Source organism: Periplaneta americana, chromosome 9 (genome assembly GCF_040183065.1).
Source record: "Periplaneta americana isolate PAMFEO1 chromosome 9, P.americana_PAMFEO1_priV1, whole genome shotgun sequence".
NCBI classification, from domain to species: domain Eukaryota; kingdom Metazoa; phylum Arthropoda; class Insecta; order Blattodea; family Blattidae; genus Periplaneta; species Periplaneta americana.
Window position 1 is genome coordinate 59,765,297 of NC_091125.1, and position 24,856 is coordinate 59,790,152.

Genomic DNA, 24,856 nt, shown 5'->3' on the forward strand with positions numbered 1-24,856 from the left:
GAAATGAGTCCGGTGTCCATCACCGAAAGTTACCCAGCATTTGCTCGTGTTGGGTTGAGGGAAAACCCCGGAAAAAACCTCAACCAGGTAACTTATCCCGACCGGGATTCGAACCCGGGTCACCTGGCTTCGCGGCCAGACGCGCTGACCTTTACTCCACAGGTGTGGATTTTTTATTCTTAAATCTGATACCAGCATGGGAAACCTGTACCAACTTCAAGATTTCATTCCAATCTATTTGTAAGTGTTGCAGATGATATATGAAATGAATGAAAGATGAGAGTTTTGGTGGAATGAAAGAGAGAAGCGAAAATATTCCAAGTAAACCCCTCTGCAAAGCTTGTCTTGTCCTACACAAATACCATCACGCCCCGACCGGGGATCAAACCCTGGATGGAAGACCAACGCGCCACGGGCTCGGCTGCCATGCCATTTTAGGCTATAAATTATGTTGTTTATTGATTATAGTGTTGTCTGTTTAGGTTCGTCGATTACCAGCTTTCCTACTGGGTGTCTCCTGCAGTCGATCTTCAATTTTTCCTGAATTCCAGTACAACGATTGATCTGCTGGACAAGCATCACTTACTTGTTGACGAATATCACAAGACTCTGGGAGAAACTTTAACATTACTTGGATTTGAGCATCTACACCCAACGCGGGAAACACTCGAAAAGCAACTCGTTGAGAGAAGAATTTTGGGCACATTGATGGTTTTCACAATGCGAAGCATTGTTTTGGCGGATAGTAAAAGCATCGACGATGTAAATGAAATGATACAGAAATTAAGATCATACGATTACAGCGAATTATATAAAGAGTATTTAAAATCTGCTTTGCCATTGTTGGATGAAAACGGTTGGTCGTGAATGAAATATATTGTGAAATCAATGAACAAAGAGTATTGTTTATTTTAATAATGCTGATGAAATAAAAGAAAAATAGAATATAAACTGCTTTGTTACTTACAATATCAAAGAAAGAAGGAAAAATTTTCATCCAAAAATAATTTAAAAAATAGGTTATATCATCATCATTATCATGACACGCACAAAATTAAAACAAATGAACGACAGGTTTGCTGTTTTTTGTAATAAGAGGAAAGGAAAACATATTTACCAATAACCCAGTGGATAAACGTCTGTTGGACAGTTTGCTATTTGAGATGGGCCTACACTAGCTCGCAGAAACGTTTGTCCTATGAAATAATGTGGAAATGAACTCTGTGAGATATTAAGTTGGCTGAATGTCTATATAACCCACTTCACGTGTCGTCCTGGAGAAGAAGGTATTTGAACTCTGAGTTGCAGGTATATAGGCGTACTCGTACTCAGCTAAACGAACCAAAAACAACCTTTTAGAGCATTAACGGTGTATGTAACCCACAGAAATATGACACTGAGTCTATTTTGCACCGAAATGTTTAGAACATGTTGTTTATTTCTCTTCAATATTATACAGTAGAACAGGTTAGGAAAATTTTTCATCTTTCCTGCACGTATAGCCATGTTGGATAGTAAACATTGAATAGATCACATCGCGTTTTGACAAGAATATTATGAATATCCATGCGAAAATGTGATATTTTCAGATTAAAATGTTTTCTCAAAAACCAGTCATGGGCCTATTCAGGTATTTCTTCCTATTGGGTCCACAATGTTCCAGCCACAATTTATAACATCAAGACAACGCAGTGGACGTATTTCTGTCGCTGATTGGGGATGGATTTCCAGGCTATGAGGAGGAACTCTGTGCAAAATTGAAGAGAATTTGACTTCCCAGCAATATATCCACATACTGAAAAATATAATGCTATCTAGCATGCGCATGTTGCAACCTGATAGAATTATATTTTTTCAACACAATAATTCCTCCACCCACACATCTTTGTTGTGTCAGATATGATTCCAATATCACGTTTGGTGTTGAAAGCACAGACATTTGCTATTTCTATATGCTTTGTTTATTTTTTACTACGTTACATCCACATTTTCATTCCATTACTATATGAGAGTAATATGCAAACCTTTCTTTATGTATGCAAAATATAAATTAAACTGCTGTATCCTGCGGGATACAATTGACAATCAAGTTTTAAATTATAGACATACGAGTACTCATACAAATGTCTTAATAAAATTATTTACCCGATTTTTTAGAATATTAATCGGTTGATTGTTAATGCCACCTTTAATCAATGTAATTAACGTAGTATTATTACCATTAGAACAGCTAAGGGAAAATATGTTATAGGCGCATCATAACGCAAATATTTTCGAATTTTCCGCCAGGGCCACAGCAGCAGACTACAGCTTTATCATGCAGCGATTAGATGAAGCATATGTTGCGTCATATCCTCGTAATATCACTTGTAAGATGACTGCGCGCACGGAAAAATGATCAAACGTGAAAGTATGTAGTGTGATCCAGTTTTTGTGTCTAAAGGGCACCTCACTAGCAGAAATTGTCAACTAGTTGAGGTGTCGGGTGTGGGTTTGGTGATTCCGATGGAAGGTATTTGTCAATCCTTCCTACAGCCCCAACCTGGAACCCAGTGACATATCTCTCTGGACCGTTGTAGAAGCACATAGATGGTAGGCGATACAACACCGATATGGCCGTTCAGCAAGCCGTCATGACGTGACCTCGGGGACTTGACTTCTATGCCGATATCGATGCCTTGCTATGCTCTATGAAATACTACCTAGACATAACAAAATCTCTTGTATTTTCAAATGGAGAGAGGTCATCACTGAGGAGGTATGGAACACAATAAAAACCTTGAAAAAAATCAAATTCAAAAGATGTTTATATGTCAAATTATTTAAAAGTTCAACATTCAATTTATATTCCTGCTACAAATATGTGATCAAACTTTGCCTAAAACAAAGTATATTTTCCGACCAACTAAACATTTCGAAAGTAATTCCAATTTATAAAAAGGGCAATATATCAAGTGCAAGTAGTTACATACCAATCTCTATAATTCAAGCGCTATCTGGGGTATTTGAATATATAATTTTCAATCAAATTTATGATTACTACGAAAATTCAAATCTCTTTAGTATTAACCAATTTGGTTTTAGGAAAAGGAAATCAACAAATGATGCAATTGTGCTTTTAATAACGGAAATTTTAAAGCTAGGTCACAATTTAATGCTATATTCTGTGATCTCACTAAAGCGTTCGATTGCGTTGACCACAATTTAATTTTATAAAAATCAGAATTTTGTGGTATTCGAGGGAATACACTAAATATTTTTAGAACCTATCTTCATGGCAGAAGGCAGTTAGTTACAATAGGTGAAAATTGGTGAAGTCTCATCTGTACACATTAAGGTGTTCCACAAGGCTCAATTATTGGTATTCTACTATTCTCAATAACAATAAATGATCTTCCTAAATTTTATTCATTAAAGCAATAACATTTATGTATGCTGATAACACTACTTTCCGTCCACACCTGTGGAGTAACGGTCAGCGCGTCTGGCCGCGACACCAGGTTGCCCGGGTTCGATTCCCGGTCGGGGCAAGTTGCCTGGTTGATGTTTTTTTCGGGGTTTTCCCTCAACCCAATATGAGGAAATGCTGTGCTGGACCCTGGACTCATTTCACCGGCATTATCACCTTCATCTCATTCAGACGCTAAATAACCTAAAATGTTGATAAAGTGTCGTAAAACAACCTACTTTTTTATTGGGTTATTTTACGACGCTCTATCAACATCTGAGGTTATTTAGCGTCTGAATGATATGGAGGTGATAATGCCGGTGAAATGAGTCCGGGGTCCAACACCGAAAGGTTCCCAGCATTTGCTCGTATTGGGTTGAGGGAAAACCCCGGAAAAAACCTCAACCAGGTAACTTGCCCCGACCGGGAATCGAACCCGGGCCACCTGGTTTCACGGCCAGAAGCGCTGACCGTTACTCCACAGGTGTGGACAACAACCTACTAAAAATACACTACTTTCCTACTGTATGTTCTAACTCTGCTCTGAATGAATTACATGCTCTTACCAATGGTATTCTATTATGGATGGCTTTATAGTATGAATCGAATGGTTTCTTACTTAATGAAGAAAGTACTATCAACATAACTTTCAGACTAAATCATGTAATAAATAAGGACAGGAGACAAAACTATACAACATTTCTAGGACTTTTTATAGACTCCAGTTTAACATGAGATAACCATATGCACAAAGTTATCAAGAATTTTATATTTGTTATTTGTTGCGTCTCTCAAAATTATTTAAGATGTGCCTACTTTTCTTTGTTTCAATTGATAATCCGATATGCCTTAATTTTCTGAAAAAATGGTACCAATATTTTAAGTGTCTTGATTTTGCAAAATAAAACCATTAGAATTTTATCTAAATCAAACTATCTTGAACACTGATGCCACTTTTCATACAATCACAGGTATTAACAGTCATAAATTTGTATATATAAGATCTAGTACTTTTCACTCGACATAATATCGAGAATTACTTATTAGTGGCCAATATACATGCTCATTAAATTATAAATAGTGAACAAATTAAAATTCCATACTTTAGGTTATATAACACTAACACAAACGTTCCTGTTATGGGGATGAAATTATATAATAAGCTTCCCACTAAATATTATAAGTTACCAATCAGTGGCTTTAAAACTAGATTTTACAATTGGTTAATTATTAAATAATCCTTTTTACTTTGTTGGTGAGTTTTTCAACACAAATTTATATGAAATTGTTTTTTAATATCTACACTTAATTGCAACTAGTTACAAGTAATACAAAGAGTGAAGTGTTTTCATTAATTTAAACTTACAAATTGTTTCATGTTTTCATTGTATTATTTAAATTTTACTCTTTCAATTATATTAGTGTTTTTTTCAAATGTATTATATGTTTTTCAATGTATCTGCGACGAAGCCTATTGCTGTATGTCTAATGGACTAATAAAATGAATTAAATTGAACTGAATTGAATTACCGTTCGAACAAGTGTTGGACAAGCATGGTGACTATATTGAAAAGTAATGTGTACCAGTGACCTACTACTGTTTTTAGTATACCTGTCTGACATAAAGTTTGTTGTTGCCTTACTTTTTGAAACACTCTTATATGTAGAATACTGTAATGTTGTTCATAATCCAACGATAGAGCTGTAGAGTTAATGAACCAAGTGTTTTAAATTAAGTAATCTATACCCTTGGAGTAACGACCTTCAGATAAAATTACGTAACCATATCTCGAGTCCGTCTACATCACTGTTTCAAAGCGTATGACGTATGATTCTGGCCAATATAAGGCAAGATAATAAGTAATAAACACCAGATAAGATTCATCTCCAAGACACACACTACTACATCAGAAGTAACTGCAACATTGTCTTCTTCAGTTAGTGTAAGTACAATATCAACCGAGATAGTTACGTAGTTGCCGGAAACGTCACGTTCTGGTAAGAAAATTAATAATTTTTGTCACAGTGCATGGAACTGAAATTGAATTACTCAACTGAAAATCAATTTGTTTCCGGAATATTACTTTTGGCAAAGAACGCACGCATGTACCCCACTACATGATACTAAGGTCATGCAGTTCTCGTTAAGTCATTCAATTATTTACAAGGCAGTTACTTGTCAGTAAATCTGTAGTGTTTTATGTAATCACCCAGCCGACTACCCACCTACAATATTAATTTCATTCACTGAACCAATGCATTCGCTCACAAATTCACTCACTCATGTCACATCTTGCATATATAGGGCCTACTTCCAACAATTAATTAATTAATTAATTCGCTCACTTCATTCATTCAATCATTCATTCATTCATTCACTCGCTCACTCCATTCATTCATTCATTCTAGCATTCAATCATTTAGTAATTCATTCATTCCAGTCGACACCGATAATTAATTAATACATTCATTCATTCTATCCATTCATTCCACGCAATCATTCATTCATTCATTTATGCATTCATTCATTCCAGCCAATCATTCATTCATTCTATACAATCATTCATTCATTCCATCCAATCATTCATTCATTCTATACAATCATTCATTCATTCCATCCAATCATTCTTTCAGACCATCCAATCGTTCATTCATTCCATCCAAACAATCAGTCATATTAATATTTTTATTCATATTCATTATCATACGGCTTTCAGGTACTGGTTTCCCTCACATTTCTGCATACGGTCCACCACTACACTTGATTACATTCAATCTTCTTCTTCTTCTTCTTCTTCTTCTTCTTCTTCTTCACTACACGGATTAGGCGTAGTCGCCTGTTCCGGCTTCACAGGTTCTCTTTTCATCGTCCCTTAGGTCTTCCTACATCTCTTCTTCCAGCCGCCATGCAGTTAAGTACTATTTCTGGGAATATAGTGTTCTCCATCCTACTAACATCTTGGAACTATTTACCACGATATTCTTCCATTCTTTCGTTAATATTAAAAATTTTTTAGTTCTTCTCATATATCTTCATTTTGTAAACACTCCAGTCTTGTGCATCCTTTCGTTCTTCTTAGAAATATTATTTCCGCATTTTGTATTGTATTTTGAGTTTTCTTTGAATTTACAAAAGTTTCTGAGCCACAGAGAAGAGTAGGTGTAGCCATCGTTTAATAAAATTTAATTATGGTTTCTTTCCTCGTTTTATTCTCTAAAGTCCGATGGATGATGCCTCACATCATTTGGAATTTTGATAATTTTCTATTAATATCACCTTCAGAACCATTTCGTGTATTAATGTTACAACCTAAATAGTTGAAACTATTACAGTAACTTGTTCTAGTGATATACCTTCTAGGATGAATTTTGAGCGTTTTTGTGACTTTCCGCAAAATGCCATTATTTTAGTTTTCTTCTCAGAAATAATAAAATCGTAGGCTTTGCAAATATTTTGCAATTCATTTTGTATTCAGATAAATCTAATATAATATAATGAAAATATTTTGAGTTCAATCTTAAGATTTATCTATTTGCAAATGTTTCTTTGCTACAATATGTATAAAATATTAACGTTTTTGCCTTTTCGGCATCATCAGATATGTTAAAACACGTAATCTACAGTAGAAACTTGAACAAATTAACGAATATACATTATAATATAGGCCCTACATGACAGATAAATTTCACGAGTTTTATGTATTATGTAGTTAAGTAAAAGTTTTTGTAAAAATGAATTTAAACATGTAAATTTGGAAGGACAATTGTGATTGTATATACATATAACTCATGTTACAAACATATGTGAGTAGTTAAATGACACGCATTAAATTATTGCCAAGTACGAATATCAGTGATATGAAAGGTTTAATTTGAATTTGTTAATTATAAGTGAAATGGTAATATAATAGCAATAAATTTTGAAAAGCAAAGTATTATAAAACAATAAGAAATGATTAATGATTAATAGTAATGATAAAATAATAAAATCTTATGTGTCGTATTGCCATGTTGTTACAATTGATCATAGGTGGTTGTTTTGATTGAAGAACAGCCAAATGTATTGCAAAACAACCACCTATGATTAATTGTAACAACATGACAATACGACACATAAGATTTTATTATTTTATCATTACTATTAATCATTAATCATTTCTTATTGTTTTATAATACTTTGCTTTTTTAAATTTATTGCTATTATATTACCATTTCACTTATAATTAACAAATTCAATTTAAACCTTTCATATCACTGATATTCGTACTTGGCAATAATTTAATGCGTGTCATTTAACCACGCACATATGTTTGTAACATGAGTTATATGTATATACAATCACAATTGTCCTTCCAAATTTACATGTTTGAATTCATTTTTACAAAAACTTTTACTTAACTACATAATACATAAAACTCACGAAATTTATTTGTCATGTATATTATAATGTATATTCGTTAATTTGTTCAAGTTTCTAGATTACGTGTTTTAACATATCTGATGATGCCGAAAAGGCGAAAACGTTAATATTTTATACATATTGTAGCAAATAAACATTTTCAAATAGATAAATCTTATGATTGAACTCAAAATATTTTCACTATATTTGCAAATATTGTTCAAATAATATAAATATCTCTGTAGATCATCTTCATTGTCTTGAATCGTCAGCATATAACACTTTATTATGAATTATTTTTATACCTGGATTTGCTAAGGTTTTCCATTTATGCATTATATTAGTCAAATAGATATTGAGTAATGTGGGTGAGATTGTGCATTCTTTTCGAACTCCCCTATTTGTTAAAATTCCTTCTGTTTTTGTTGTTCCAGAGTTTATTATTACTTTAGAGTTATAATAGAAGCTTCTTATTGCATTTATCAGATGTTTTGGGTACCGTATCCATTTTCTTTCATAATTGTCCACAGTACGTTTCTGTTTACTCGATCAAATGCCTTATCAAAGTCTATAAAAACCACACGAGTCTGAAGATGGCATTTTTTCCGTTTTTCAAATAACTGCTGTAATATGAATACGTTCAGTTGTGGAGCGTACAAGTCTTAAATTCACTTTGTTCTTCACCCAATAAAGTTTCTGAAATAATTCTAAGTCTTTTATTTAAAATTTTTGCATAGATTTTCTATATTGAATTTAGAAGGCTATCAGGGCTGGATGTTAGCGTTAACTTCGTGCCACCAGAGTGAGTTGGTATCGGTGTCGCAACTTTTAAGGCAGAGTTTCCCCTATTATCTTTATAAGATATTTGACCAAACGCAGGAATAGTTATTTCTTCTACCTCTTCTATAGCTCTATCTCTTTCCCACACGTGAACGTCAGCGGTTGACCTCCGTTGACAATAGTATATTGACTTGTTTTCATTCTTTTATCTTGATGTATGAATTAGCACACTTGACTTGCCTTAGATAAATATGAATAAAGTATTATTGATTACTTAAGCATGTAATAAATTGTATAGTGGCTAAATTTTTTATCTGCTACATTAAATGGAAGCTTAACACTGCATATTTCTGTCATATATATTAACATGAATATCATTATGCCTACTTATGTAGAGGAATTCCACGTCAAAGCTGATAAGCTTCATAGTACACATATTATGTTACTGTAAAATATGCAATAAAATACTGAACTTCACACTGGATTTATTGCTCTACTATTCACTTAAATATACACCATTCAATTTAGCTTATCTTTGTCTAAGTTTTAAACAGACATTATCACATTTAACAATATAACTTCATTAATGTTATGTAATGCGCGTCAACAAGATATAAGAGATATAGGCCCACACATAACATTTTGAAGTATTGTTTATGAATTTCATGTTACATTTTTTTTTTAATTATCTCATACGTCCTTTGATATCACTGATGTATCTGTTGTGTCATTTAATGGCGATGGACATAACACTTTTTTTTACATGTTCAGGAGCATCAACATTACGCGACTTTTGAGGAAGAGACTTGATAAAATTTGTTTTCCTGCTAGTAATTTCTTTAAAAAATGTGGAGCAACCACCTACAGATGGTCTGTACAACCATCACTCCGAAAATTGATCGACATAAGATTCCTCCAAAATTTTTACAACTGCACCCAAGTCTGGGTATTTAATTCTAAACTTATTGATGAAGAAACCGCCAGAAGTTTCCAACCCATCGTCTTTAAGGTCTGTGATTTCGTTGTATTATGGAATTATAGTGTCTCTTATTACTTCACGAAATATGGTCCTGGTGATTATCTTTTTTTCATCATTGCTCTCATGAATATGAGACAGACAATTGATTATTTGGTAATTCTTCTTTGCAACCGTGATGTCACCTCTGTGGTTTGTATCTTTTATATTTGCTGATAAAGACACAACTGCAGCATTTCTTCCATGTACAGTACCTGTAGGTAATTTCTTAATCTGTACTGAAAATCCAACGACGATGGATGAACATGCAATCCTCCATTGTATTCCATGACAATGAAGAATTCTTCTACGATGTCTTGATTTATTCTGTTTGTTATTATATAATTGACTTTGTAATTAATACGAATATCTTTGAACAAAATAGTGAAGATTTAATGCTCAGGAGTATCCCTTTTTGAAGAGAAAAATATGTTTTTTTTTAACCTTTCATCTCTTTCAATGTTGATTTCATATCGACAAGTGTTTTATTTTGAATTTCCAGTTCTAGTTTATAAGCCGCTATTCTGTCTCTGGAATCAATTCTTGACACTTTAGAATTAAAAACATAGAATCAATAATTTACCAGTTTTCTTATTTCAAGTCCCAACTTCCCTGCTACTTTAAGGCACATGCATTATTTTTGTATCAGAGAATAGCTGGTTAGCTAATTTAACTTCCTGTCTTTGACTATTTTTCAGGTTCAAATTAAGTTCAATAATTTTATAAGCAATAGTAATATCTGAATATCCAGTTTTCTCTATAATCTCCATAAGAGCCCATTTCGTCACAATTTTCCCGTCAACTAAAAGCCCATAATTCAAAAAATGGTTTCTTAGACGTTTAATTAGGTGCGGAGTATCACCGAAAACATACATATTCTCTTCACTACCAGGATTAGAAAAGCATTAATTATTCATAGATTCTATGTACGTCACGTCAGTCATTTAAGTCACAACAGTCATGTAAGTCACGACAATCATGTAAGTCACGACAGTCATGTAAGTCACGTCAGTCATGTAAGTCACGTCAGTCATGTAAGTCACGTCAGTCATGTAAGTTACGTCAGTCATGTAAGTCATGTCAGTCATGTAAGTCACGTCAGTCATGTAAGTCACGTCAGTCATGTAAGTCAGATTAGTATGTCAGGTCAATCATGTCGTGAATTAAGAAAATCGTATAATTCAGTTCAGCAAATATGCAATAATTTTTTTTTTTACCTTGGGGATTTAGTGAAGTGAATTTTTAATGGCAGGCAGAGTAACTATCTCATGCCCCCATGTTTTAGATTGCTACCAGTGCACTTCATTAGAACCAGGTACCCAGCTTCGAAGCCGTTAGCCCTGTGAACTTATAATATATTTATGTTCCCCTATTATCATAATTCAGGGTTCGTATCTAAGAAATTAGCAAGTTCTTTGTGATAGTAGAAGAGAAAGAGTGGGGGAAAGGAAGTGGTCCGTGGCCCATTTCTTTTAGGGCTCATCCCGACATTTGTCTTATTGCTCAAGGGAAACCACGGAAAAACCTAGAGCAGGATGAGGTTTCTGAAGCTTTCATGAGCTTTCTGCTCTCTTCTTTTCATGCTTGGCTAAGCGTCAAGTTTCAGTGTAATATGTAATATGTACGTGACATCACCTTATATCTGTTAGGTCAGTGAGGTCACATAAGTCATGTGTCCTAAGTTACCGTAAGTCCCGTGAATCAGATTTGTCATGTAAGTCATATCAATGAATGTTAGGTCATTCTCATGTCTGGACAGCAGCTATGTGAATCAGGTCAGTAATTCAGGGCAGAGAAATAAGCCACGTTAGTCACATAAGTCATGTCAGTCATGTGAATCGCTTCAGTTGTATGAGTCGCGTCAGTCATGCGAGTCACGTCAGTCATGTGAATCGCTTCAGTCGTATGAGTCGCGTCAGTCATGCGAGTCACGTCAGTCATGTGAATCGCTTCAGTCGTATGAGTCGCGTCAGTCATGTGAGTCGCGTCAGTCATGTGAATCGCTTCAGTCGTATGAGTCGCGTCAGTCATGCGAGTCGCGTCAATCATGTGAATCGCTTCAGTCGTATGAGTCGCGTCAGTCATGCGAGTCGCGTCAGTCATGTGAATCGCTTCAGTCGTATGAGTCGCGTCAGTCATGTGAGTCGCGTCAGTCATGTGAATCGCTTCAGTCGTATGAGTCGCGTCAACAATGTGAGTCGCGTCAACAATGTGAGTCGCGTCAGTCCTATAGTTGCGTCAACCATTTTAGTTACGCCAGTCAAGTGAGTTACATCAACCATCCGTCAGGTCAGTAAGGTCAGGTCATTCCTCTAAGTAACCTCAGGTCTCGTGATTAAGTCAGTAATATTAGAGGAGAAGGTCCAAATATGGGCTACCAGTTTCATTTTATGAAAGTTCTCGAAATCAGTACAGGAATAAAGCAAACAATTACTTGCAAGTAAATACTGGAAGTATATTCCTTAATACTAAACCAATAACAAATGAATATAAATAGCAGTTTTTGCACAGAAAATATATTTTACTGAAGTTGCAAAATTCATAATTTTAATAGAGTGGTCCAAATATGGGCTACCAATATTATTTTTTTTAAACACTTAACTCGAATGCTGGGAATTAACGTAAATAATAATTATATTGTTTGACATCAGTTAAATGAGATTTAAGAGTTATGAAACTGTAAGATTACATATGTATTGGGTAATCAATTAAAAAAATTTCAAACTGAGGAAGAAAATATTGTTCATCATTCAAACAGCATAACTTATTTACAAAAGTCACACATGCTCTCTGCACCTGCACAGTCACTATGTGCCCACATGCAACACATAGAACACCTTATCCACAGTTCACCGGCAGTGTCATCGGAAAACTTTCCTTCACAGAACATGCATACTGTATCTTCATCGTCTTCTGGTTTTGTTTTGCCTACAGGACAATCAAGATCACTCTCACCACTCTCGACAAGTTCCATAGGCATATTTACATTAGGCTCAGAATCAAAATGCTCTTTTTGGGACTTCCTTCCTTTTCCTTTTCCTTTCCCTTTGTTGTTCTTTCTTTTAAGACCCACTTGTGTCTTTCCTCCAGCTTCTACTTCATCAAGATTTAAACATCTCTTTGTAGACTGAAGTCTGGCAGTAGTTTTATGCAGTGATTCTGAAAGCCCAGATTTGTATGGGGTCCCAGTTATAAGGCAAGAACCCGCACTCTTTGCCCCACGATTACTCGCCTTCTTTGATGCGGTGAGATATCAAAAGGGCTCACTAGAGTAGCCGTTGATGGTCCAGGAAGTTGACTGGGTGTCCCGGGCTGATCTGACTTGTCAGTAGGAAGTGAGATAGAAGATAGCTGTTGAGACGAAGTCGATGGCTGCGGTACAGATTGTTGTAGAGATGCTGACATGTTGCCATCCTTACTGCACGTCTTCCCTGATTCCGCTACAGCTGCTAGGAAGTCTGCCTCAGAAAATATGTTTCTGTTTGGTGGACAGATTCCTGTCTCTTTGAAACCATTGACGGCAATTTCCCCAGTCTGAACCTTCAGATATGCCTTTCCAAAGAGTTTCATGATGTCGTAGGCTGTGACAGGTCTTTGGTCTTTACGCAGCCACAACCTTATTTCCTCACTGTAATAATTCTTCAAAGGGCCCATGAATGTTTTGTCAAGGGGCTGCATTTTATGGCTTGAGTGAGGGGAAGGGAAATTATTGTTATATGATTAGCTCGTGTCATATCAATGACATCCAAATTTCGAACATGACTGTAATGGCCATCCAATATGAGGAGTACTGGAGATTCTTCTGTCGGGGCAACTTTCTCAATGAAATGGATGAGCCACTGTGTAAAAATATTACTTTGTACCCACCCAGATGGGTGGGCAAAACCAGTGGCTCCCAGTGGACTTCCTCTCATGAGCTGATCTGACATGTTCTTCCTGGGGAAAATCGCTGTTGGTGATACAAAGTGCCCACTGGCACTCATGCAGGCAATGACGGTGATTGTAGCACCTCTTTCCGCTGAAGTCAACGCCCCCACTTGCCTCTTTCCTTTGCTTCCAGTGCCATACGGTATTTTGCTTTGCACTATTGTCAGGCCTCCGGATAATTGTGTTTATTGTAGGCTTCTAACAGAAGATCAAAAAATTTTCCTATATTCTCCCTATTAAACCCTAATGCTCGGGTAAATGAGGCGCCGCATGGTTTCCGAAGAGAGAGAGAGAGAGAGAGAGAGAGAGAGAGAGCATTCTTATGGCGTTGCAAAAAAAAAATCTACCCAAGAACTTCCTGCTTCACCTTATACGAAAGGGTGAGACAGATTGTTCTTTAACGCAATCTGAAAAGCCATTCTCCTCAGATCACCAAGAGTGCACCCAAAAAATCTTTCTTCCATAGCAAGTAGATAAGCTACAAGAAGTTTCTCCAGTTCCTCTCCAAGAAAGGGCTTTCGTCCTAATTTTGTTCTCGCAGCATCGGCAGGAGTGACTAGTGTCTTTTTAGACAACGTTTGTAACGTTGTGCGATGAACATGGAAATATTTCGATGCTTTTAGAGTTCCCATCTTCCCCTCCCTCACTGCAACTATTGCTTTCTCCATGTCCTCAGCTTCCCATAATTTTCTAGTACCTTTTGGTACATATTTTGGTTTTGATCATGGCATCCTGAAAATTGAAACCGATTTTAAGTCTTTCTGTCTATTAAAAAAATGTGGTCTGAATATGGGCTACTAGCCCGTATTCGGACCATACAAAGTAGCCCATATTTGGGCCATCATGCGACTCAATTTAAAAAAATTATAATGGTTATACGTTGATGGAAGAAAACGAAATTTGCATCGCTGTACGAAGTCCTATCTATTTACTATGCAATTGATGTGACAGAATATTCGTAAGTTATGTAGAATAGTAGCAAAAAATGATAAAGACTTAGTGGTGAAAATTCTAGTAGCAGCCGGAACCACAAGCAACACTTTAACACAACCTACATACTTTCTCTTCTCTAGCGGATTGGAATCGGCAACAACCCCTCTTTGTGACCTTCAGAGGAACCAATTCCCATATTCAATTCTAGAGTGCAGCATCATACAATGCCGAAAACCACACTAGCCCGTTTTTAGACAATAGCCCATTCTTGGACCTTCTCCTCTAGTCATACCGGCTCATGTGAAAGAGGCCAGGCAATCAGGTGAGTCAAGCGGGTCCGTCTATCCGTCAAGTGAATGAATTAAATAATCAGTTCAATTACTTATATCATTCCTATGCATTTTCCTATTATTATTATTATTATTATTATTATTATTATTATTATTATTATTATTATTATTATTAAATATTTTATTACCACATTATTATTAGACATCATTTATCATTTACAGATTAAGTGATTCGTAGGTACTGAATATGAATAAAATTGGTTTTAATTTTTCTAGAATAGTCGTTATAGACACAGGCTAATATGGCACGCATATAACTATTTTCACTGTATGGACCTACATTACGGAAATAATAATGTAAATTTATATATTTTCAAGTACCATAGTACCTACTCATACTTTCTCCATATAACGTACTTTCAGAATAGCGGACTCCTCACCAGAATTAAATATATATATCAGAGATTGAGAAGTGTCCGTTATTGAAAAAGTTACACGAAATGAAACTACAGTATTTTGACGAGTCTTATTTGTTTTGAATGTAGGCTAGTAGTAGTTATGACAATTTTGAAAACATAATATTTACATAATATATCTACATATATTGAAACATACTGACAATGAGTACTGCACAATATTTTGTATTGTGGAAACGCAAAAAATTCGAAGTGAATAATTTAGCTAAAGCATATTTTAACATTACTCGTATATTTTACATTTTAAAGAAATCTGGAATTTCTTTCTGTTTCCTTATCGATTTCTGAGCTGTATTCTCTAGACACATTTCTTCATCAGAAGCGAGTTAAGTTCTTGGGCGGGAACTTTCTATGTGCAATCTTTTTTCTTTACTTTTCCACCTGTTATACTGCAGCCTCTCTTAAGAGGGACGGTAGGAGCATTAGGAGTAAGCTCCTGTCGCCATTTTACGAGATGTGTGCGATAAGAAGTTACGAGTCATATTACAGCCATATATTTCTAAGGTAATATATGTACACGAGTAGGGTTGCCAGATAATTGACGAGTTCTTAATGCGTCTCGTGTCCGCTATTGATAAGATATTTTCCCATAAGAGCGCGTGTAATTCTGCAGAGAATTTTCGAAGTGTCCGTTATTGAAAGGTATCTGTTACTGAGAGTTGTCTCCTAAGAGAAGTTTCACTGTGTTATGAACAATGGTCGACGTGGCTGTATTTGTGCCAACAGCGACATAATTAAACATTACATTCATAATGTGGTGAATCCTTTTATTCTCCAGAACGTTGGTTGATTGTCATATTGTTCACAGAAGCGAAATGTCTTCGAGCGAGAGTAATCAACAGGCCTCGTCCCCTGAGTGGCTTAACAAATCCTTTTTGGAGAAAGTGCTCAGATCTGCAGATGATGATCCTAGCATCACAGTCACTTCTGTGGATATTAATCCCGCGACAGCCCCTGGAGACAACTACATGAGCATGATTTACAGGATCAAAGTACACATGATTAAAGGCGGTCAAATGCAAAACAAGTCGCTCATAGCGAAGACGATGGCATTTGGGGATCGAGTACAAAAGGTAATTGACCACATTTTGTTTGTTCTTACTCACTGTTTACTTAATATTTTCCTAGAAGTTTCGAGTATTGATTCGCCTGACGCAAAACAGACATCAATTTCTCTGCTGCAGGAACGAGTGTGCTCCTTGGCTTGTGTTTGTTGTGTATTGTTTCAAGTGATGGTCTTGATATAGATAGTGATATAACTTGGAAGGTAAGATATGAGGTAAACTTATGATATGCCATGATGGCATCATCTCCTCTATATCCGCATTCGATAGAGAGGGAGGACCTCACCCGCCACAAGTATTTGGCTCATGTTTAATCTTCCCAGTAATGTTTTGTCTAGGGCTGCTAATGACACAATCAAAACTCATCACCTGTGACTTTTCCGGCTAGCATATCTTACTTGGATAAAGTCGTCAACCTGCTGCACATTTGCCTCCGTGACAATTACCACTGGTTCTGCACCCGACTGTAGACAGATTGACGTGACAGGCAAAACTCACCATATATACTCACAGCATGTTTATGAATGTATTTCGTTGACAGAACTTTTACCCAGAAAATTCTCACAGCACAGCGCTGCTACACTGCTGCAGAGGTGCAGCCATCTTGTAGCTGTTGTTTCTTTGTTTCGCTAGATGACAGTACTATCCAGGTTTCAAGATGATCCATGTGCGCATAAGTGACACAAGCGAAACAAAGAAGCAACAGTTACAAGATGGCTGCACCTCTGCAGCAGTGTAGCAGCACTGCGTTGTGAGAATTTTCTGGGTAAAAGTTCGACATTTTTCACCCCTCTTTTTCCTCGTCTCACTTTTATAGGCTGAACAGTCCGCAATGACCAATAGGAGGAGTGAATATTCACAAAAATAATGTTGAATAAAAACGTTAATTTATAGGCTATACTGAAAATCTTTTGCGTCAGATTTCCAACTTTTTATATCTTATTTTTATACTTTTAGGGCGTAAGTGTATGGATATTTCCAGACCATTTAAATCTTAGAAATCCGAACCCTAGTTACAACTTACTGCAGTTTAATAATAGTTAACATACCTTAAGGTGTTGCTTCGAAATTAAAAAAAAAAAAAACTATAGTTGACATCTCGAATGTTTGAAGAAGTTATCTTTCGTTTTCGTTGTTTCTGCAGTATAGGTTAATTAATTGTACTACAGTGTACCTAAAATATTTTTCTTTATTTACAGTTCACAAAAGAAAGTGAAATATTTGAACAAGAAACCAAGATACTGAAAGATGTAATACCAGCAATGCATCGCGTTCTGGATGAAGTCATGCCTGGAAAATATCATCCGTTTGCAGCAAAACACATTTATTCACACGTAAATGAAATCTCATCCGTCATAATTACAGAAGATCTCAAGGAACTTGGTTTTAGAAATCTTGAAAGGACAGCTGGATTAGACATGGAGCATTGCGTTGTCGTTTTGAGATCTCTGGCGCGATTTCATGCGGCCTCTGTAGCTCTCAAAGAGAGAGAGCCGGAAGTGTTGGAACCATTCAAGAATGTAAAAATGATGCAAAATATAAAGGAAGAATTTGGCGATTTTGTAAACAGTACCGTACTGAAAATTGCCAATGACGTTGAGAAATGGCCTGAATACGGAGAAAAATACGCTCATAAAATCCGTGATCTTTCTGCCAATGCCATAGTCAGATATATGCAAGGAAGAAGTAGAAATGAGTATGAATTTAATGTCTTGAGTCACGGAGATCTGTGGGTGAGCAACTTGATGTTCCGCTATGATTCACACAACAACATCGATGTCAGGTAAATGTAATTTTTGATGTGCATTGTTCACATGAAGGTTCAAGGATGCATAACTGTCAGAGAGAGGGGTGGAAGCATGGGGAAAGCATTGATTTCCCTTCCACAGTGCATGGGCGTTGAATGACGTCTCCGTGATCCGTCCACAACCTTGTGGCGAATTACCCTACTGATGCTCATGAATAAAATGAAAGTATTTCCGACCACTGTAATAATAATAATAATAATAATAATAATAATAATAATAATAATAATAATAATAATAATAATAATAACGTAACCAACAAATTCGGATAAAATGCATTACATATATAATTATAGGCCTACTATAAACGAATACATTATGTTTATATGTAAGAAAAAAGATTTGCGAATATTTAAATACTCAATTTCTCACTTAAATTTAACTGGTTAAAGTGAACTGATGACACTAAATTTTTAAATAAAACATATCTTGCTGTAGTCTTAACAGATTAGGAAAAATTTAGTCATGAATAAAAATACCTATGTACTTCCTTTCAAAACATATTGCTAGGTATAAACATTCCGATGAAATGCCTTGTCATATTATTGATATTTAGATCTAAATAATATGATTTTATGTAAACATTAAAGCATTCGTAAGATTTTTAAAAGTGTAGAAGTACATAACTTCTAGTTTAAGTGCAATTGACTATACTAATCTCATAACAGTAACTAAAACAAATCTAATTTATCATAGATATGTAAAGGAAAATCATTGCTGTAATTAACTTAGTTTTAAGTACAAATTGCGCCATATCTCTTTTCTTGCACCAGTTTTTTTTTAGCACATACTGCCTGAGGAGGGGAATCAGAAGTGCATCTGTCAATTTAGAGCTATCGTCACTATTAGTGAAGTTCATTTTCAAGAATTTGCTCACATACGTATGTAGAACTAAACACAGAACTAGCTCGCGCTTTCTCATAGTTTTGAATGCGAAGTATTCGTTTTCCTATTGCTCAAAAGCTGGTATTTTCAAAACGAAATTTCGATGAATTCCACCACTAGACAGTGAATACAAACCAGGTCAACTATATTATGTGAATGACCCATGATATGGAGGAAAGGGCTGAATGACATAATTCGGCTTGTAACGTAATGCCACAACTGGGATCCAGTTTTGCATTCCTGTGATAGCTTCATCGACGTCTTTATCCTTAACTTCTCTACATACTTCATAATAACCACAAATGTTTACTTCATTAAGTATTTTACATTAATATATTTTGAACTTCTGTGATCTCGTTGATTTTTATAAGGTAACTTGCAATTAAGTTTAGAAATTACGAGTGTTTAGTAAACATATCGAATTGTCATGGTGTTGTAGAGTTTTTGATTTTTTAACTACAGCGAAGCATAATTTTTTTCTGGAGGAAGACTCTGAAACCTTACACCGGAGCCCTATATTTGTGTTTACCACTCCTATTCTATCAGCATCAGAGATCCGTATAAACCCCAAGACATCATCTCAGGTTATTTTTTTTTTTTAACATTTTCACACGATATATTAAACGGGGGACAGGTGGAGAGTGTTGGTTGAATGAAAGAGAGAAACGAGAAAGGAAAACCCTCTGAGATGTATGTTTTGTCCTCCATAAAGCCCATTCCCTGGCCGGGACGGCTATCTTGACATGTTAGGTATTACAAATACGTTCTTTATTCACTTGAATGCTGTCTGTTTAGGTTCGTCGATTACCAGCTTTGCTACTGGGTGTCTCCTGCAGTCGATCTTCAATATTTCCTCAATTCCAGCACAACGATTAATCTTCTGGATAAGTATCACTTACTTGTTGACGAATATCACAAGACTCTGGGAGAAACTTTAACATTACTTGGATTTGAGCACCTACACCCGACGCGGGAGTCACTCGAAAGGCAACTAGTTGAGAGAAACAATTTCGGCATACTATCCGTTTTCACAATTCGAAGCTTCGCCTTGGCAGACCGTAATAACGTCCAAGACATAAACGAAGCAATGAAGGACGGAGAATCGTACAATTATAGTGAATTATATAGGGAATATTTAAAAGTTGTTTTGCCATTGTTTGATGAAAAGGGTTGGTCATGAATGAAAGATAGTGTGGAATCCATAAACTTTTTCGCTTATTCTGATTATGCTGATGAAATAACAGGAAAAAAGAGTAACTAATACAATCTAGATCAGCTCTGGAAACAAGAGGGGATGTGAAAGGGACGCAGAAATCCCTGCCCATGTTCTTTTCGCTTACACCGCCTTGTAAACAAAAGTAGAGTAAGGCTCTGTGTATGAGTGGTGGAATTTAAGCTACCACCTAGAGCTGAAATTTCGTAAAAGCTATGATGCCCTCTGATACAATCCGCCACTGACCATGCCTGTTTGTACCGCACTAGAACATTACTGTCTCAGCCGGGAAGGTGAAGTGGGGAGTTGTGGTATTCTGCAGTGAATCAGTCAAGTTATTTACGCCTAGCCCTGATCTAGATTGATTTGATATTTCCAATAGCACTGAAGCAATAAAATATTTGAGTAAAAAGTTACCAGCATAACTTTTGTAAACAAAACTATATCTGAAATTCATTATACTGGTATTTTCCGTTAAATCTACTTTGATCAATTAAATATGCATACTATTTCCGTTTAATGACTTAGGCTAAGTTTTTATAAAACAAATATTATAACATATTATAATAATTTGTTATTGTATTTTGTATCATATGCGAACATTTTCGCTAACTGGCATCTTCAGGCATAACTTACAATACCTAAATGTTTCTACATATTAAATATTTGATTGCAATAATGTTTAACAAATTCATGTGAATAATTAACAATCAAATCAAACAATAATTTAAAATGAAATATATTATAACAACTGTTACATTTAGTCATTGTACTACCCTTGAATATCAAAACAAAATAGGTAGTTATAGGTTAAAATTATAAAATATCTACAATTGTACATAATGTCAACTTTTTAGACAAAATAACTTGTCTCACTATTATGCATGTAATGAGTACATATAATTCTAATAGATGATTTGTACTATGTAAATATTAGACTATGTAGTACTTGGATTTGTTGCATATTTTGTTACATCATTCAATTATACAGTTCAATTTTATTCACTTATGAATATAAATTTCTATAATTATAACTGTTTACTGTCACGTTATTACAGCTCTATTTATAATTTATAAATTATAGAATAGTATGTTTAATTTATTATCATGTCAAATGTTTGTTGTGTGCGATCATTATAATTTGAGAACATGTTGTTGAAGGATCGTTCTACTTGTTGTTTTTCATATTCAACGGTTCGTGTGAGCGTAGGCAATATACATTGCAGAATTGAAGACTGTTTCAACGGAATCTTTGTAATGGACCGATAAAATTATTTGTAATGAAATGTCCGACATTAATGTTATAAACTTGTAAAATTATTGTTGTTTCATTTACATAATTAACATTGAATAGTGTCCATTGAATCGCAATAGCATCAAAGTTGTTTTAATTCTGTAATGAAATGTATTAAATATTAAAAATTAGAATATTGTGTTTCATATTGTACGGAGATTTGTAGACATACTTACATTGTTAAATGATGAATGAAGTGTGATGCCTAAATTTTATCCTATGACTGTCTGTGCTGTACGCAAAATAAGCCTGAGGTAGGATGGCTCTTCTGTCAGAATCTGATTTATAAATATCACCGTGGACTGTCGGACAGGATGTCATTGCATATACAACGCACAGTGGACGAATATGAGCCTAAGTGCAAGTATCTATCCCAGACTTCAATAATTTCTTGAGAAAAATTGTTCCGGGACCGGGTATCGATCCCGGGACCTTTGGCTTAGCGCACCAACGCTCTGCCGAATGAGCTACCCAGGAATTACACCCGACACCGTCTCAATTTTCTCTTTATATATACATACCTCAAGTGGGCTGACAAGACGCCAGAAACCCAACTTTGAGTGCACACAAACTATGTGTGATTTGAATTGTGGTTTTCTGTTAACGTACCTACAATGACATATATATTATGCAAATATGGCTTTCAGGTATAGTTCCTTGTGAAGCAGACTCGAAGCAGGGAAAAATTGTTCCGAGGCCGGGTATCAAGCCCGGAACCTTTGGCTTAGCTCACCAACGCTCTACCGACTGAGCTACCCAGAAACTACATCCGACACTCTCTCACCGAAAGGAAAATTGAGACGGTGTGAAATGGACAGACAAAAGCTGTCCAGAAAAAGAGGGCGACGAAAGAATAATGCTGGAAAACTGATCAAGAGGGAAAAACAAATTGACTGTGCCACTGGCTAAGAATAAACTGTCTACTGAAGGATACACCGGCAGGAATGGTGAATGGAAGAAAAATTCGGGGCAGAAGATGATATATAACATCAAGATACATTTATCGTATGCTGAGGCTAAAGAGGAACGCAGAAAATAGAAAAAATTGGAGAATACTGGGTTTGCAGTGAATGACCTACCCTTGGGTACAACATTATGAAATTATTATTATTATTATTATTATTATTATTATTATTATTATTTTGCAATGAAGAATGAGTCAATGTCTGTAGTAAGTATGAACAAGAGGCAAGCCAGAATCTCTTTGTAATGAATCGATAGGCCTACACAGAAACAAAAGTTCCAGATATAATAGCTAAACCAAGAAGTAAAAGGAAAGAGTTATTAAAAGATAGAAAAATCACAGAACTTACAAACAAATTCAAATTTGGCAGATACGAATTCTCAAGACTAACACATAATAACGTTTTGGATTTAGTTAGAAATTAATTAGCAATCTTCTATATTTCAAAATGTAATAGTTATGAGGGATTGACAAAAGAATATTGTGAGATTAAATTAAGAAATGAAGACTTGCCAACTAGAGGAGACTTATATGAGCTATATAATTATTTCTGCAGTGAAGGAGGAATGAAGGAAAATAGCATTATTGACGATTTATAAACTTGCTGCGTATTGTAGAACTAGAAAAGAAATTCAGCTTAAGCAGGTAAATAAGTTTTATGTTCTACAATAAATCGATTATACACAGTTAAAAAAAGGGGGTCGAAACTTGCACTAAAACAATATGTAATTGTAAGTTAGGCAAAAAATGAGAGTGGCTAGACCAAACAACATTAGTATTACATAATATTTGTTATTAGAATTGTATATTTGAAATTGCTAATAGTATATAACTTGGACATATTGTTTAGCGTATGTAGTAAATTTGTGAATTATTAATAAATTATAAATTATTATTATTACTATTATTATATGATTATTAGTCTACTATTTCTATTGTGGGATCTTTCAATATACATTATGTACCAAAAAGTAATTGGGCACTGTTTTTGCCCCTTTAGAACCTCGTGGAACCACCTCTTGTTGCTATAACAGCAGCCACCCTGTCAGGCATGCTCTCCACTAGTTTTTGTAGGATATCCACTGGAATGCGTCGCCATTCCTCATGCAACATGGCACTCATTTGGACAATGAAAGTTGGCTGCATCTCCCGAGACCTCAATCGCCTGTCCAATTCGGCCCAAAGGTGCTCAATAGGATGGAGATCAGGACTCTGTGCAGGCCAGTCCAACCGCTGAACATTATTGTCTGCATACTACTGCATAGTAGCCGCCGAAACATGTGGCCAACTTCCATTGTCCAACTGAGTGCCGTGTTGCAAGAGGAATGGTGACGCATTCCAGTGGATATCCTACACAAACTAGTGGAGAGCATGCCTGACAGGGTGGCTGCTATTATAGTAACAAGAGGTGGTACCGCGAGGCTCTAAAGGTGCAAAAACAGTGCCCAGTTACTTTTTGGTAGATAGTGTACATCGTACTTATATACTTAAACCAAAGCGATCGAATGAGACACAAGAAATGAACTTCCAGGAAAGTATGAGGTAGTGAGTTGTAACGACGAGCTGCATCTATAGCATTAGTTGAAGCCCAAAATGCTTCAGATATGGCGCGCATTACGCATCAACAAAAGCGGCAATAAGTAGGAGTAAGACGGCCGTGCTATATATCATTGTACTATACCGATATATTATCGTAAGGGCCATCATCTCAGTTTCAAGAAATTAGGATAACGATCCTGTATCGACATGTGCTTTCCAACTCTCCGAGTAGGCCTACACGACCACCAATTATCCTACCTCGAGGTCTTGGTTTCAATCTTCATTATATTAAATATTATGTTCCGAGACTTAATTCTTTGACTTTTCAGAAGAGTTTCATTGCAGTTATTTGTACTTATTAATGGAGAAAAATTCGTTCCGACATCGGAAATGGAACCCAAGATCCTCAGCCTGACGTGTTGAGTGCTCTTACCATCATGACGTGACCCGGTCCATAGTTATGGCCGAGCTCTCCTTTGTATCGTCAATGGCTTACTACCTGCATTTTATACAAATATGTAATATATGCAAGAGCGCATATTTTTATTGACTTTACGGTCATTTCAACAACAGTTTTTGAATCACTGTTCTATATATTCTTAAATGAGGACCTCGCCATCCTCTATTGAATATTGTGTAATCAATTACTTTATGTAGTCCTTAACGTAGATACTTATTAATGGAGAAAAGTTGTACCTTTCAAAAATACTTTATTTTTATCGTCCTTGAAATATACAAAAATAATGACTCACTTGTGATATGATAACAAGTAAATCAAATATTCAGACATCCTATTATCTCGAAAACATAGGTAATCTCAAGTA

The 24,856-nt window shown here is 35.5% G+C and overlaps 2 protein-coding genes and 1 long non-coding RNA gene across 6 annotated transcripts in view; 2 read left to right on the forward strand and 1 right to left on the reverse strand.

Moving 5' to 3' along the window:
* The window catches only part of LOC138705986 (uncharacterized), a 394,464-nt gene that overhangs the window by 144,671 nt on the left and 224,937 nt on the right, over nt 1-24,856 (reverse strand). The gene's annotated exons all lie outside the window — the stretch shown is intronic.
* Nucleotides 1-24,856, forward strand: part of LOC138705710 (uncharacterized) — a 67,648-nt gene that overhangs the window by 16,898 nt on the left and 25,894 nt on the right. Inside the window, exons 4-5 of the mRNA XM_069834282.1 lie at nt 483-866; nt 11,490-11,853. Of these exons, the coding sequence (XP_069690383.1) occupies nt 483-866; nt 11,490-11,853 (748 nt within the window). The remainder of the gene's footprint in view (nt 1-482; nt 867-11,489; nt 11,854-24,856) is intronic.
* LOC138705985 (uncharacterized) lies at nt 865-23,367 on the forward strand. Of its 3 annotated transcripts, XM_069834837.1 has the most exons (5): nt 865-5,391; nt 14,643-14,824; nt 16,077-16,341; nt 17,532-18,115; nt 19,818-23,367. In XM_069834837.1, exons 3-5 carry the CDS (start codon nt 16,084-16,086, stop codon nt 20,200-20,202), a joined length of 1,227 nt encoding a protein of 408 aa, XP_069690938.1. In that variant the 5' UTR covers nt 865-5,391; nt 14,643-14,824; nt 16,077-16,083; the 3' UTR covers nt 20,203-23,367. The 3 variants fall into 3 exon arrangements, with proteins under 3 accessions (XP_069690938.1, XP_069690937.1, XP_069690939.1); XM_069834836.1 differs by lacking the exon at nt 14,643-14,824 and having other exon boundaries at nt 4,996-5,391; XM_069834838.1 differs by lacking the exon at nt 14,643-14,824 and having other exon boundaries at nt 5,354-5,446.

Coding starts and splice junctions, on each gene's coding strand:
- LOC138705985 (XM_069834837.1), top strand. CDS start 16,084: ATGTCTTCGAGCGAGAGTAATCAACAGGCCTCGTCCCCTGAGTGGCTT. Junction 16,342..17,531: donor TTGGGGATCGAGTACAAAAG/GTAATTGACCAC, acceptor CTTTATTTACAG/TTCACAAAAGAAAGTGAAAT. Junction 18,116..19,817: donor CACAACAACATCGATGTCAG/GTAAATGTAATT, acceptor CTGTCTGTTTAG/GTTCGTCGATTACCAGCTTT.